Source organism: Symphalangus syndactylus, chromosome 18 (genome assembly GCF_028878055.3).
Source record: "Symphalangus syndactylus isolate Jambi chromosome 18, NHGRI_mSymSyn1-v2.1_pri, whole genome shotgun sequence".
Classification (NCBI taxonomy): Eukaryota; Metazoa; Chordata; class Mammalia; order Primates; family Hylobatidae; genus Symphalangus; species Symphalangus syndactylus.
In genome coordinates this window covers 24,448,752-24,461,971 of record NC_072440.2, presented here as the reverse complement: position 1 = coordinate 24,461,971, position 13,220 = coordinate 24,448,752, and the positions used below count along the sequence as shown (strand labels likewise).

The 13,220-nt window shown below is 39.9% G+C and overlaps 1 protein-coding gene across 3 annotated transcripts in view; it reads left to right on the top strand.

Moving 5' to 3' along the window:
- Positions 1-13,220, top strand: part of SMG1 (SMG1 nonsense mediated mRNA decay associated PI3K related kinase) — a 119,862-nt gene that overhangs the window by 83,000 nt on the left and 23,642 nt on the right. For all 3 annotated transcript variants that reach the window (XM_063623105.1, XM_055253810.2, XM_063623106.1), the window contains 12 exons: positions 1,219-1,441; positions 4,354-4,600; positions 5,016-5,245; positions 6,848-7,096; positions 8,072-8,210; positions 8,295-8,404; positions 8,526-8,744; positions 9,318-9,508; positions 10,231-10,403; positions 10,551-10,830; positions 11,598-11,870; positions 12,325-12,559. In XM_063623105.1, coding sequence (XP_063479175.1) covers positions 1,219-1,441; positions 4,354-4,600; positions 5,016-5,245; positions 6,848-7,096; positions 8,072-8,210; positions 8,295-8,404; positions 8,526-8,744; positions 9,318-9,508; positions 10,231-10,403; positions 10,551-10,830; positions 11,598-11,870; positions 12,325-12,559 — 2,569 coding nt within the window. The remainder of the gene's footprint in view (positions 1-1,218; positions 1,442-4,353; positions 4,601-5,015; positions 5,246-6,847; positions 7,097-8,071; positions 8,211-8,294; positions 8,405-8,525; positions 8,745-9,317; positions 9,509-10,230; positions 10,404-10,550; positions 10,831-11,597; positions 11,871-12,324; positions 12,560-13,220) is intronic.

The window sequence follows — 13,220 nt, the reverse complement described above, 5'->3', positions numbered from 1 at the left end:
GTATGGCAGTTCTACCTCTGACTTACTGAGGAGCCAACAAACTTTTCCACAGTGGTTGCACCATTTTACAATCCTCCTAGCCATGCATGAGGGTTCCAGTTTCTCCTAATCCTTGGCAACACTTCTTTTCTTTTCTTTTTTTGACAATAGCTGTTTTGATGGATGCGTAGTGGTATCTCACTGTGGTTTTGATTTGGATTTTCCTAATGACTAGTGATGTTGAGCATCCTTTCATGTGTTTATTGGCCATTTGCCTATCTTTGGAGAAATGTCATTACAAGTCCTTTGCCCATTTTTTAATTGTGTTTTTTGTTTTTTTTATTGTTGAATTGTAGGAGTTCTCTATGTATTCTGGGTACTAACCCTTATCAGATACATGATTTGCAAATATTTGCTGCCATTCTGTGGGTTGTCTTTTCATTCTCCATAGTGTATAGTATTTTTTGATTTACAAACGTTTTAATTTTGATGTAGCTCAATTTAATTTGTCTGTGCTTTTGGTGCCATATCCAAGGAGTCATTGCCAAATCTGGTGTCATGAAACCTTTCCCTTATGTTTTCTTCTAAGAGTTTTGTAGTCTTAGCTTTTAAGTTTAGGTCTTTGATCCATTTTGAGTTATTGCTTCATTCTTTTGCACGTTGATATCACATTTTCCCTGCATCATTTAATTCATTGAAAAGAGGAGCTGCTGCTTTTATGAGCTGCATTTTTTTAAAAAACAAAAAATTCTTGGCTGGGCCCGGTGACTCATGCCTGTAATTCCGGCACTTTGGGAGGCCGAGGCGGGTGGATCACGAGGTCAGGAGACCGAGACCATCCTGGCCAACATGGTGAAACCCCATCTCTACTAAAATACAAAAAATTAGCTGGGCGTGGTGGCGCGCGCGTGTATTCCCAGCTACTCAGGAGGCTGAGGCAGAGGCATTGCTTGAACCTGGGATGTGGAGGTTGCAGTGAGCCAAGATTGTACCACTCCACTCCAGCCTGGCGACAGAGCAAAACTCTGTCTCAAAAAAAAAAAAAAAAAAAAAAAAAAAAAAAAAAAAAAAAAAAAAATTCTTTGTTAGTAATTTACTTTGTGAATATGTTATTGCTTTATTTAGACTTATTCCTTGGTACTGTTTACTTAACAGTTGATATATTTAAATTGTTCCATGTTTGTGTAAAACTTTAATGTACACGTTTAAGTTTTTGAATAAAAATGTCTTCTTGGTCAGAGAAGAGAAAATTGCAATCATGCGGGAGAAGCACACAGCTTTGATGAAGCCCATCGTATTTGCTTTGGAGCATGTGAGGAGTATCACAGCGGCTCCAGCAGAAACACCTCATGAAAAATGGTTTCAGGATAACTATGGTGATGCCATTGAAAATGCCCTAGAAAAACTGAAGACTCCATCGAACCCTGCAAAGCCTGGGAGCAGCTGGATTCCATTTAAAGAGGTACGGAATAATCCCAAGCATGCTACTGGAATGGCACATCACAGTTCCCATGAGATACAAAATTTAAATAAGTGGACTCCTTACTTGGAATGTAAGAGATTTTAGCCTGTAGAGGGCAGCCTGTGGCCAGTTGCTTATAATGAATATAGAAAAAAGTGTTTCTGTTTAAGAATTTGGAAATCAGTGGGCAAAGGGGGATGGATGGAAAAGGTGCCCAATCTTTCATGTATGGAAGGCTCACACCAGTGAACAACAGATGAAGAAATTAGCCAAGGAAGGGGCTGTGACCCTGAGCTAAATATTGGTTGCCTGCTTTATTTGCCTCATTAAAGATAAGAAATTTAACTTTGTGCCTATGTAGTTTTTCACGAGGAGAGCATTCAGTATTTCTAACAGATAAAATAGTCATTTATAACAACATAAAGTTTTACAAGTAGTTGTTCTGGAATCAATTCCACATATGCTGCGTGGGATGATTAGTGTATTCACATATTTGAGAACCCTTATCTTTTATATTTTGGTTTTCTTAATTCTATATTCTCTTAGGTCTTTATCTTTTCTAGCAAATAGCGCCATTAGTTGGGGGAGCTTATTACTTTGAGCTCCAGCTTTTCCTTCTCCCTCCCTCTTTTCTCTGTCTCTTACCTTTATTGCTCCTAACTGATTTCCTTACTGAACCTGAGCAGTGAGAAAGCTATTAAAAGATACATATAGAAACAAAAAGTACAGCCAACTTTAGCAAATGCAAGGTGCTAAATTCAGAGCAAATAGCTAGAAGTACAAGAAAGAAAACTAACATGAAGGATGAAGTTTATTATGTGTTCTTGCCAAAACTCGAGTTTCCCTGTGTGTGTGTGTGTGTGTGTGTGTGTGTGTGTTTGTGTGTGTGTGTAGGTAGGTGGGTGGGGGGGTGTTGTTTGTTTTTTTTGTTTGTTTTTTTTTTGTTTGTTTTTTTGAGATGGAGTCTCTGTTGCCCAGGCTGGAGTGAGTGGCACGATCTTGGCTCACTGCAGCCTCTGCCTCCCGGGTTTAAGTGATTGTCCTGCCTCAGCATCCCGTGTAGCTGGGATTACAGGCACACACCACCATGCTTGGCTAATTTTTGTACTTTTAGTAGAGACGGAGTTTCACCATGTTGGCCAGGCTGGTCTCGAACTCCTGGCCTCAAGTGATCCACCCTCCTCGGCCTCCCAAAGTGCTGGGATTACAGGTGTGAGCCACTGCTCCCGGCCTCGTTTCCTTGTGTTCTAAGACCAGTTTCTTGTTTCTTTGTTTGCCTTTCAGTAAATCAAGTTAGAAAATCAGAAGAGGATATAGGAGGAAACCCTGTGAACCCTGTGTGTGTGTGTGTGTGTGTGTGTGTATAATAAATCACAGAAAATTTTTTAAATGATTTTGTACATTTAAAGAATAATTTTAAAAATTAAGAATACCTGTCTCTCTTTTAGATATAGTACAGCTCAAAAAAAAAAGGAATTACCTAAAGAAATTAAACTTTATAGAAGTCCTACTTCTCTCCCTAATTTTATCTCCCCACCCACAACTAGTTTTCTGAGTTTTAATTAATCACTATCTACTTTTTAAAAAATAGTTTTTGTTTATAGATGCATTTCTAAATGACACTGTTTAGTTTCTGCCTGTTTTTGAACCTCTACGAATGAGATCATATTGTGTGTACGTGTCTACTTCTTTTTACTGCCATACTGGATTGGTATTAAGTTTTAAAATAATTGATCGATTTTTTTGTGTGTGTTTGTGTAGCTAAACAATGATCTGTTATATGAAAATACCACAATTTATTCTTTTGTCATTGGGCACTTGGGGTGTTTCCAATTGGTTTTTTCTTTTTATGAACAGAGCTTGCTGAAGATTGCTTTACATTTTTTCACATGATTTGTTAATTTGGGTGCATATTATTGAGTTCGCTGCATGTAACAACACAACTGTACATAGAGTCTGTTCTCTCTGGTTATTAGAAAGTATTATGGGGCTTTTCTGCAAACCTCAAGTGGTCAGACCTAAATGGTTACTTCTCTGTTAAAAATGTTCTTATTTGTCTTTGTCTTTTCTTCAGTTTTGTTAAGTCTCTTAGAGATCCACCAAATTTCCTTTTCTCCAGTTTGATAAGAGTAGATTGAGCCTCGTTTTTTCTTGTAATTTAATGTTAATAACTTTGCAGGTGGCTTTTTAAAGATTTGTCTACCTGACAGCTGACTGCTGGCTGTACCTGTTGCATGGACTGGATTGTTTTGGTGTTGTGCATACATAGCTCAACATTGGGGAATTATTAATAGTTTGCTAAAAGCCCCTAATTGGGTGATGATCGCAGTAGTGTTTTCCTTCTGTCTCCTGTGATTTCACTGCTTGTTTGGACAGAGGAAAAGAAAGAGTCTTAACAAAGAATCCTGTAATGCACATCGGCCACCAGCGTTAACCCATCCAGGATGGCCCAGATCCCAGTACTGAGTTAAATGTAGAAATTAGAACAACAGATAGTTGTATGGATTTTAAAATTTACTTTAGTCGTTGTTGTTTTTGAGACAGGGTCTCCCTCTGTCACACAGGCTGGCGTGTAGTGGCGTAATCTCGGCTCTCTGCAACCTCTGCCTCCTGGGCTCAGGTGATCCTCTTCTCCTGCCCTAGCTTCCCAAGTATCTGGGACTATAGGCAGAAGCCGCTGTGCCTGACTAACTTTTGTATTCTTTGTAGAGATGGGGTTTTGCCATGTTACCCAGGCTGGTCTTGAACCCCTGAACTCAAGTGATCTGCCTACCTCAGCCTCCCAAAGTGCTAGGATTACAGGCATGAGCTGCCGCCCTGACCTAAAATTTACTTTTATGCTAGATTGAATGTGGAAGAAAATAAGTGTTCTAATCTAATGTAAGTTTGTTTCTCCTATCTTATGAATATAGATAATGCTAAGTTTGCAACAGAGAGCACAGAAACGTGCAAGTTACATCTTGCGTCTTGAAGAAATCAGTCCATGGTTGGCTGCCATGACTAACACTGAAATTGCTCTTCCTGGGGAAGTCTCAGCCAGAGACACTGTCACAATCCATAGTGTGGGCGGAACCATCACAATCTTACCGACTAAAACCAAGCCAAAGAAACTTCTCTTTCTTGGATCAGATGGGAAGAGCTATCCTTATCTTTTCAAAGGTAGAATTTAAGACTTCCTCCATTTTTCAGAAGAGTATTAGTCCTACCGATGCTTTGTGTTGAGTGTGGGTGTGTATGATAAGAGATTATTTCAGGCGAATTTCTGTATGTCATTATTAGCCTGCAGTGCCCTATATCTTACGTGCTTTTGAAGGGCAGTGATTGGATGCCGTGCAGAAAGATTTTCCACCCCCACTTTGTGTATGAACTTGTACAAGCAGGACAGGTGAGGTACAGCTAATAATGCTAATATCTACTGCCAATATCTTGTCCCAAAATAGAATTCTTTAATGCTCTCAGTGTGCCTCATGGACTGTCAGTTTTTTGACTGCCATTGCTAGTTGAAGAAGAGGAGTGGTATGCTCCCAACCCTGTTTAATCACCTATCCTAGCTATTTTAATTTTGTTTTCATAGGACTGGAGGATTTACATCTGGATGAGAGAATAATGCAATTCCTGTCTATTGTGAATACCATGTTTGCTACAATTAATCGCCAAGAAACACCCCGGTTCCATGCTCGACACTATTCTGTAACACCATTAGGAACAAGATCAGGACTAATCCAGTGGGTAGATGGAGCCACACCCTTATTTGGTCTTTACAAACGATGGCAACAACGGGAAGCTGCCTTACAAGCACAAAAGGTTGATTAAATCATCTACGTGGTGTAGTAGTCTATTCTCTGTTATTATGTGAAATACTTCTAGGCTTACTAGACCATTTTTGCATGTTTATAAGTGGTTAAAGAAGGAAAAGACTTGAGGTCCCACGAGAGTATTTTTGAGGTACTTTTTTTTTTTTGTGACACAGTCTTGCTCTGTCGCCCAGGCTGGAGTGCAGTGGTGTGGTTTTGGGTCACTGCAACCTCTGCCTCCCAGGTTCAAGCAATTCGGCCACAGGCTCTCAAGTAGCTGGAACTATGGGGGGCGCACAACCACACCTGGGTAATTTTTGTATTTTTAGTAGAGATGGGATTTTGCCATGTTGCCCAGGTTGGTCTCGAACTCCTGGCCTCAGGTGATCCACTTGCCTCGGCCTCCCAAAATGCTGGGATTACAGGCATGAGCCACCGCATCTGGCCTTGAGGTACCTTTTATAAAAATAAAGTTGTTTGCTTTTTTTTTGGTTTTGTTTTTTAAAGGGGCAGGGTCTTGCTCTGTTGTCCAGGCTAGAGTGCAGTGGTATGATCATAGCTCATTGCAACCTTGAACTCCTGGGCTCAAGTATTCCTCCCACCTCAGCCTTCTTAAGTGCTGGGATTATAGGCATGAGCCACCACACCCAGCCAAAAATAGTTATATAAGAGGCAAAAGTGATGGCATTGGGTTTATCTTAACTTGAGACAAATTTGGAGAAGGGGGAATGTGTGGTTGTTCATCACTCAGTAACTTGATAATTTACATCTTAGTGTTTTTATTGGATTTACCATACTTTTAAATTAAATTTGTAAATAATCGCTTTAAAACCCAGGTTCTTTTATATATGTAAATAAGAAGCAACTTTAAATTTGGAATTAATCACCATGTCATCCTATTTTGTACCTATGAATTTTATGCTTTGATTTAGCCTAGGAGTTTAATTTAGAATATATTTTAGCCATGTATCTGAGTGCTCAATATATACCAGGAACAGTACTAAGCTCTTAGGATATTGAGATAAATTTTATATAGTCTTATCTTCAGGATCCCACATCTAGCTAAAGAAAATGCTTCTGATAAGGGTAGGTAGGGGAAAAGAGCATGAGTTTGAAAGGAGGCAAGTTTTAAACCTAGGCACAGGAGACTGCAGAACTGTTATTGAAGGGTAATTTCAAAGTAGTAATTAGAGAAGGGCTATCTAATTCTCATGTAATGTGTTTTTGAATTTGTTGTTAGTTTTATATTAACGATTAAGTCGTGTGTGAAGAATGATGTGCATAAATTATGAACTATAATTTTAAAACAATTCTGTATTATAAAGAAGAAAGTAACTTGAGTGTTTAGTTTTGAATTGAACCTCTAGAAAATTAAACAGTAGACCAATTTTTCAATAAAGTGAATGGGCCTAATTAAAAGGTGTATATCATAAGAAAGATCCATAGTCCAGAAGAATTAGCTATTTTATATTAATACATGAAATTTAGCTGAGTAACGAGAGAATGCTACTGAAAAATCATTTTTAAAAATTCTACTTTACATACAAAAGGCACTCTTTTTCCTTATATAAAATTGATCTTTTCTTTTTTAAAAAAATTGTTTTTTCTTAAGGCCCAAGATTCCTACCAAACTCCTCAGAATCCTGGAATTGTACCCCGTCCTAGTGAACTTTATTACAGTAAAATTGGCCCTGCTTTGAAAACAGTTGGGCTTAGCCTGGATGTGTCCCGTCGGGATTGGCCTCTTCATGTAATGAAGGCCGTATTGGAAGAGTTAATGGAGGCCACACCCCCGAATCTCCTTGCCAAAGAGCTCTGGTCATCTTGCACAACGCCTGATGAATGGTGGAGAGTTACACAGGTATGTGCTTTGTTTTAGACTATACTTAGTAGTAGTATTTCTTTTGCCTGCTACCTTCTTACTTATCTTGTTTGTCGTCCTTCCCTTCCTTCCTCTGTCCCTCCAGAGTTGGTAGTTTGAGACGTATATTTCAGTTTAATATTACAGTTATAAAGGCATGAACATGACTGTGTCCGAGGGCAGGATAGGGAAAGAGTTATGGATGAAATGAAAAGGAGAGCCTAAGCGAATTAACACAGGAACAGAAAACCAAATACCGCATGTTCTCACTTATAAGTGGGAGCTAAACATTGAGCACACATGGACACAAAGAAGGGAACAACAGACACTGGGGCCTATTGAGGGTGGAGGGCAGGAGGAGGGTGAGGTAGGAGAAAATATCTGTTGGGTACTATGTTCACTACCTGAGTGACAGAATAATGTGTACACCAAACCCCAGTGACATACAATTTACCCACGTAAAGACCTACACATGTCCCTCTAAACCTAAAATAAAAGTTGGAAGGAAAAAAATTTTTTTTAAATAAAATCAATATTTAAATTTAAAAAAAGAGGCCAGGCACAGTGGCTAACATCTGTAATCCCAGCACTTTTGGAGGCTGAGGTGGGTGGATCACCTGAGGTCAGGAGTTTGAGACCAGCCTGCCCAACATGGCGAAACCTAATTTCAACCAAAAAAAAAAAAATTTAGAAAGGGACAAACTAGGAAGGCTGAAGAAAGGTTTGTTTGTTTGTTTGTGTTTTTTTTAAATCCAGCATCCTGATAGCTGATTAACTAGGACCAGTCAGGTCTACAGTGTTGTATGCCTGCATGACCACATGCAGCAACCTTCAGGAATGCTTTTTATTTGTTGATTTATTTTAAAATAAGGGAGTAGGTTTATGGTGCTTTGTAAATTTTATAGTATCACGTCCATGTTGGAGGGAAATTTCTTAATGGTGTTTCACTTGCTGCCCCTATTTCCTTTCCTTTAGTCTTATGCAAGATCTACTGCAGTCATGTCTATGGTTGGATACATAATTGGCCTTGGAGACAGACATCTGGATAATGTTCTCATAGATATGACGACTGGAGAAGTTGTTCACATAGATTACAATGTTTGCTTTGAAAAAGGTAAAATAAAAGTAGACTTTACATTTATCAGGGCCAAATGTTTCTTGGTGAAAGGGCAAAAATATAATGATTTGTCTTTTCAAGGTAAAAGCCTTAGAGTTCCTGAGAAAGTACCTTTTCGAATGACACAAAACATTGAAACAGCACTGGGTGTAACTGGAGTAGAAGGTGTATTTAGGCTTTCATGTGAGCAGGTATGCTGTTTTCTCTTCTCCCTTTTAGTGTACTTGTTAAATGAGCAAAACCGGAATGAAAAACACACTTTAGTGATGAAACTTGTGGCAGACCTTATTTTAAAAACTCTCCTGAAAACAGGTTTTACACATTATGCGGCGTGGCAGAGAGACCCTGCTGACGCTGCTGGAGGCCTTTGTGTACGACCCTCTGGTGGACTGGACAGCAGGAGGCGAGGCTGGGTTTGCTGGTGCGGTCTATGGTGGAGGCGGCCAGCAGGCCGAGAGCAAGCAGAGCAAGAGAGAGATGGAGCGAGAGATCACCCGCAGCCTGTTTTCTTCTAGAGTAGCTGAGATTAAGGTGAAGCCCAGTGACGGAATAAGTCATTATCTTCTTTTTATTAATAGAGTAAATATGCTCATCAAAATGTTGAGTCAAATTGTTTCTCTAATTTTTTTTTTGGCAAAACTAATGTATAATATTGAAATGGCAGTTAAATATGGCAATTTGATGTTAACTTTTTATTAGGTAATTCTTCCACACAAACATGCACAGTTACATTCCACACTCCTAAGAGGTGGGTTCATGATTTGAAAAAATTATATTTCTTAATTATTGAAATGTGTTTACCAGTGATGACTGTAAATGTTCTTTAATTGGATAGCTTCCCTTCCCTATCTGGTAGCCAGGGATGCCAGTCTTGTTCTGGGTGACGTTGGCAACTATTAATACATGGTATTACGAGATTGAGCCTGTCAGTTTATGCCTGTGTAAACTTGAACACATTAGTTGTCTTTGTACAGTGGAGGCAGCGCATCACCCCTTTGGGGTTTTGTAGAGATTTAAGTAGGATGTGCAAAATGTTCTTCTGACGCTGTTGTGTCTCACAACTGGCCCTGTAAGAATCTTCTTAATCGTAATATCTTTTTACAGGTGAACTGGTTTAAGAATAGAGATGAGATGCTGGTTGTGCTTCCCAAGTTGGACGGTAGCTTAGACGAATACCTAAGCTTGCAAGAGCAACTGACAGATGTGGAAAAACTGCAGGGCAAACTACTGGAGGAAATAGAGTTTCTAGAAGGAGCTGAAGGGGTGGATCATCCTTCTCATACTCTGCAACACAGGTTTAAAACAGTATTGAATTCTTATAAATTTGTGCCATTAATTAGAATTTTCATATTTGTGTAAACATTATCAATATGGATTAGAATTATTGTGACAACTCACATAAATGATAAAAGCTGTCTCAGTGACTGCAACTTCAAAGTGTTAGTAAACAAAAATTCACTGAAATTTTCCACTTTTATTATATTTAACTTAAATGTTTGAATGACTAATTGTGGGAGATAGGTGGGTGTAGTGGTTAGAACACAAAACTTGGAATCAGAAAATCTGGGTTTTGGTTTTCTTGTTACCATTATTGTATCTGAGTCCTTACTCATTTGTACAATGGCAGCTACTTCATCTACCTCAGTAAGTTTTAAATAGGATGATTAACTGAAAGAACCTTATACACAGCAGGTGCTCAGTAAAGGGTAGTTGAATATGAAAGTGTCAGGCATTGCATGAGGCTCTCAGATTACAAAGATCTGTCAAGCATCAGTCTCTAACCTTCAGGGAACCCAAAACTTGGCAGATGTGGCAGTTTTAATTAAAATGTCATGAGCATGGTTGAGGGAATCACAGGGTCGGGAAAAACAGAGAAGTAAGGAACATTTGAGGAGGGCCCTCAAGATGGACAAGGAGCGTACCAGACAGTCCATGTGTGAGCACATTCCAGGGTAGGAAAGTATGTGGAAGAAAACAGCAATAAATCTTTTGATTTTGGTTGTGTCCCCCTGATTAGGTATTCCGAACACACCCAACTACAGACTCAGCAAAGAGCTGTTCAGGAAGCAATCCAGGTGAAGCTGAATGAATTTGAACAGTGGATAACACATTATCAGGCTGCATTCAATAATTTAGAGGCAACACAGCTTGCAAGCTTGCTTCAAGAGATAAGCACACAAATGGACCTTGGTATGGGTTGACTTATTTTAGATTCACATGTGAAACTATGAGTTTTATAGTTATGTGTGTTTGGGTGGGTTCCTGGTTTGTGCTTGCTTTTAGTGACAGCTGACTTGACCCTGTTTTACTGTGATTAATATTGTCTTTTACCAAAAGGTCCTCCAAGTTACGTGCCAGCAACAGCCTTTCTGCAGAATGCTGGCCAGGCCCACTTGATTAGCCAGTGCGAGCAGCTGGAGGGGGAGGTTGGTGCTCTCCTGCAGCAGAGGCGCTCGGTGCTCCGTGGCTGTCTGGAACAACTGCATCACTATGCAACCGTGGCTCTGCAGTATCCAAAGGCCATATTTCAGAAACATCGAATTGAACAGTGGAAGACCTGGATGGAAGAGCTCATCTGTAACACCACAGTAGAGCGTTGTCAAGAGCTCTACAGGAAGTAAGTTGATAGTGCTTAATTTTCTTCTATTTTTGAGATGGGGTCGTGTTCTGTCACCCAGGCTGGAGTGTGGTGGCATGATCTTGGCTCACTGCAATCTCCGTCTCTGAGGTTCAAGCAATCCTTCTGCCTCAGCCTCCCGAGTAGCTGGGACTACAATACCACCATGCCCGGCTAATTTTTGTCTTTTTAGTATGGACGGGGTTTCACTATATTGGCCAGGCTGGTCTTGAACTTCTGACCATGTGATCTGCCTGCCTGGGCCTCCCAAATTTCTGAGATTACAGGCGTGAGCCACTGCGCCTGGCCAATTTTATTTCTTATTGGGAGTGGAAGCAAAGTTGTATTCTGCAGCCTTGACCTCCCTGGGCTCAGGTGATCCTCCCACTTCAGCCTCCCAAGTAGCTGGGACCACGGGTGTGTGTCACCATGCCTGAACAATTTTTATATTTTTTTGTAGAGATGGAGTTTCGCCGTGTTGCCCAGGCTGGTCTCGAACTCCTGAGCTCAAGCGATCCTCCTGCCTTGGCCTCTCAAAGTGCTAGGATTACAGGTATGAACCGTGGTGCCTGGCCTCAAATGTTGATTCTGTCACAGTCATCAACAGGTCCTTTTAGGAAATTACTTAAGCTCTTGAGACATTTTTATCTGTAAAATGTAAATAATGATTTCTACTCTTTAAGTTTTGTTTGAGGATTAAATGCAATATTCTTTTGTATGTTGGAGTGGTTGTGTTATAAACAAGCATTTCTTTCTTATTTTTATAGATATGAAATGCAATATGCTCCCCAGCCACCCCCAACAGTGTGTCAGTTCATCACTGCCACTGAAATGACCCTGCAGCGATATGCAGCAGACATCAACAGCAGACTTATTAGACAAGTGGAACGCTTGAAACAGGAAGCTGTCACTGTGCCAGTTTGTGAAGATCAGTTGAAAGAAATTGAACGTTGCATTAAAGTTTTCCTTCATGAGAATGGAGAAGAAGGATCTTTGAGTCTAGCAAGTGTTATTATTTCTGCCCTTTGTACCCTTACAAGGTGAGTTAGCCAACTTCATATTGGACCATTTCCTGTGTCTTATTTTTAATCCCAAACCTAAAATGTTCTTTTACTTTCCTTAGTCTTTCCAGGTGTTACAGCTGCCTGCTTGCTTTTCAGATTTTAGTTTATCTTGGTTGTTTTTTGAGACAGGGTCTCACTCTTGACACTGAGGCTGGAGTGCAGTGGCACGATCTCGGCTTACAGCAACCTCAGCCTCCTGAATAGTTGGGACTACAGGTGTGTGCCACCACACCCGGCTAATTTTTGTATTTTTTGGTAGAGATGGGGTTTTGCCATGTTTATCAGCTTGTTCTCGAACTCCCGGCCTGAAGTCATCTACCTGCCTTGGCCTCCCAAAATGCTGGAATTACAGGCATGGCCTTGACCCGACCAATTACCTTGTTTTGTGCATACATTTAAGTTTCACTGTACAGATATTTATCTCTTGTAGGCGTAACCTGATGATGGAAGGTGCAGCGTCAAGTGCTGGAGAACAGCTGGTTGATCTGACTTCTCGGGATGGAGCCTGGTTCTTGGAGGAACTCTGCAGTATGAGCGGAAACGTCACCTGCTTGGTTCAGTTACTGAAGCAGTGCCACCTGGTGCCACAGGACTTAGATATCCCGAACCCCATGGAAGCGTCTGAGACAGTTCACTTAGCCAATGGAGTGTATACCTCACTTCAGGTGAACACTTTTATTTTAAATATTAGTTTGTTTTAGATACTGAATAGGTCTTTCTCATCTCTTTAACCCAGGAAAGCAATTTGACTTCCCCGTTTGAATGTTGCTCAACCAGTCATTTAAAAGGAAGATAATTGTGAGATTTATAGCTGTAACTTATAGTTGCTCTTTGTTTTTTTGAATTTTTATAGCAGCTTTATTTGTAATAGTCAAAAACTGGAATCAAGTCAAATGTTCATCAAGCAAATGGACAAATATGGTACATCCACATAATGGAATACTTCTTAGCAATAAAAGTGAACGACACTTTGATACATACAGCCATATGTATAACTTACAGTAATTACGCTGAGTAAAGAAAGCTTGACATTTCTACCCCTATAAATGGAGAATGTATAATATGAGAAAAAGCAGATCAGTGTTTACTTGGAGATGGAGGAGGTGGTATGGAGAAGTGAGTGAGAGAGATTAAAAAGAGTCAAGAGGAAACTTGTAGGGTAATCGGTATGCTGATTTTCTTGATTGTGGTGACAGTTTCATGAGTGTATGCAAGTATCAAAGTATAACAAATTATATGTTAAACATGCAGTTTATTATATGCAAATTATACCTTGATAAGACTTTTTTTTGAAGGGAAGCAGAAGCTACTTATAACCAAACCAAA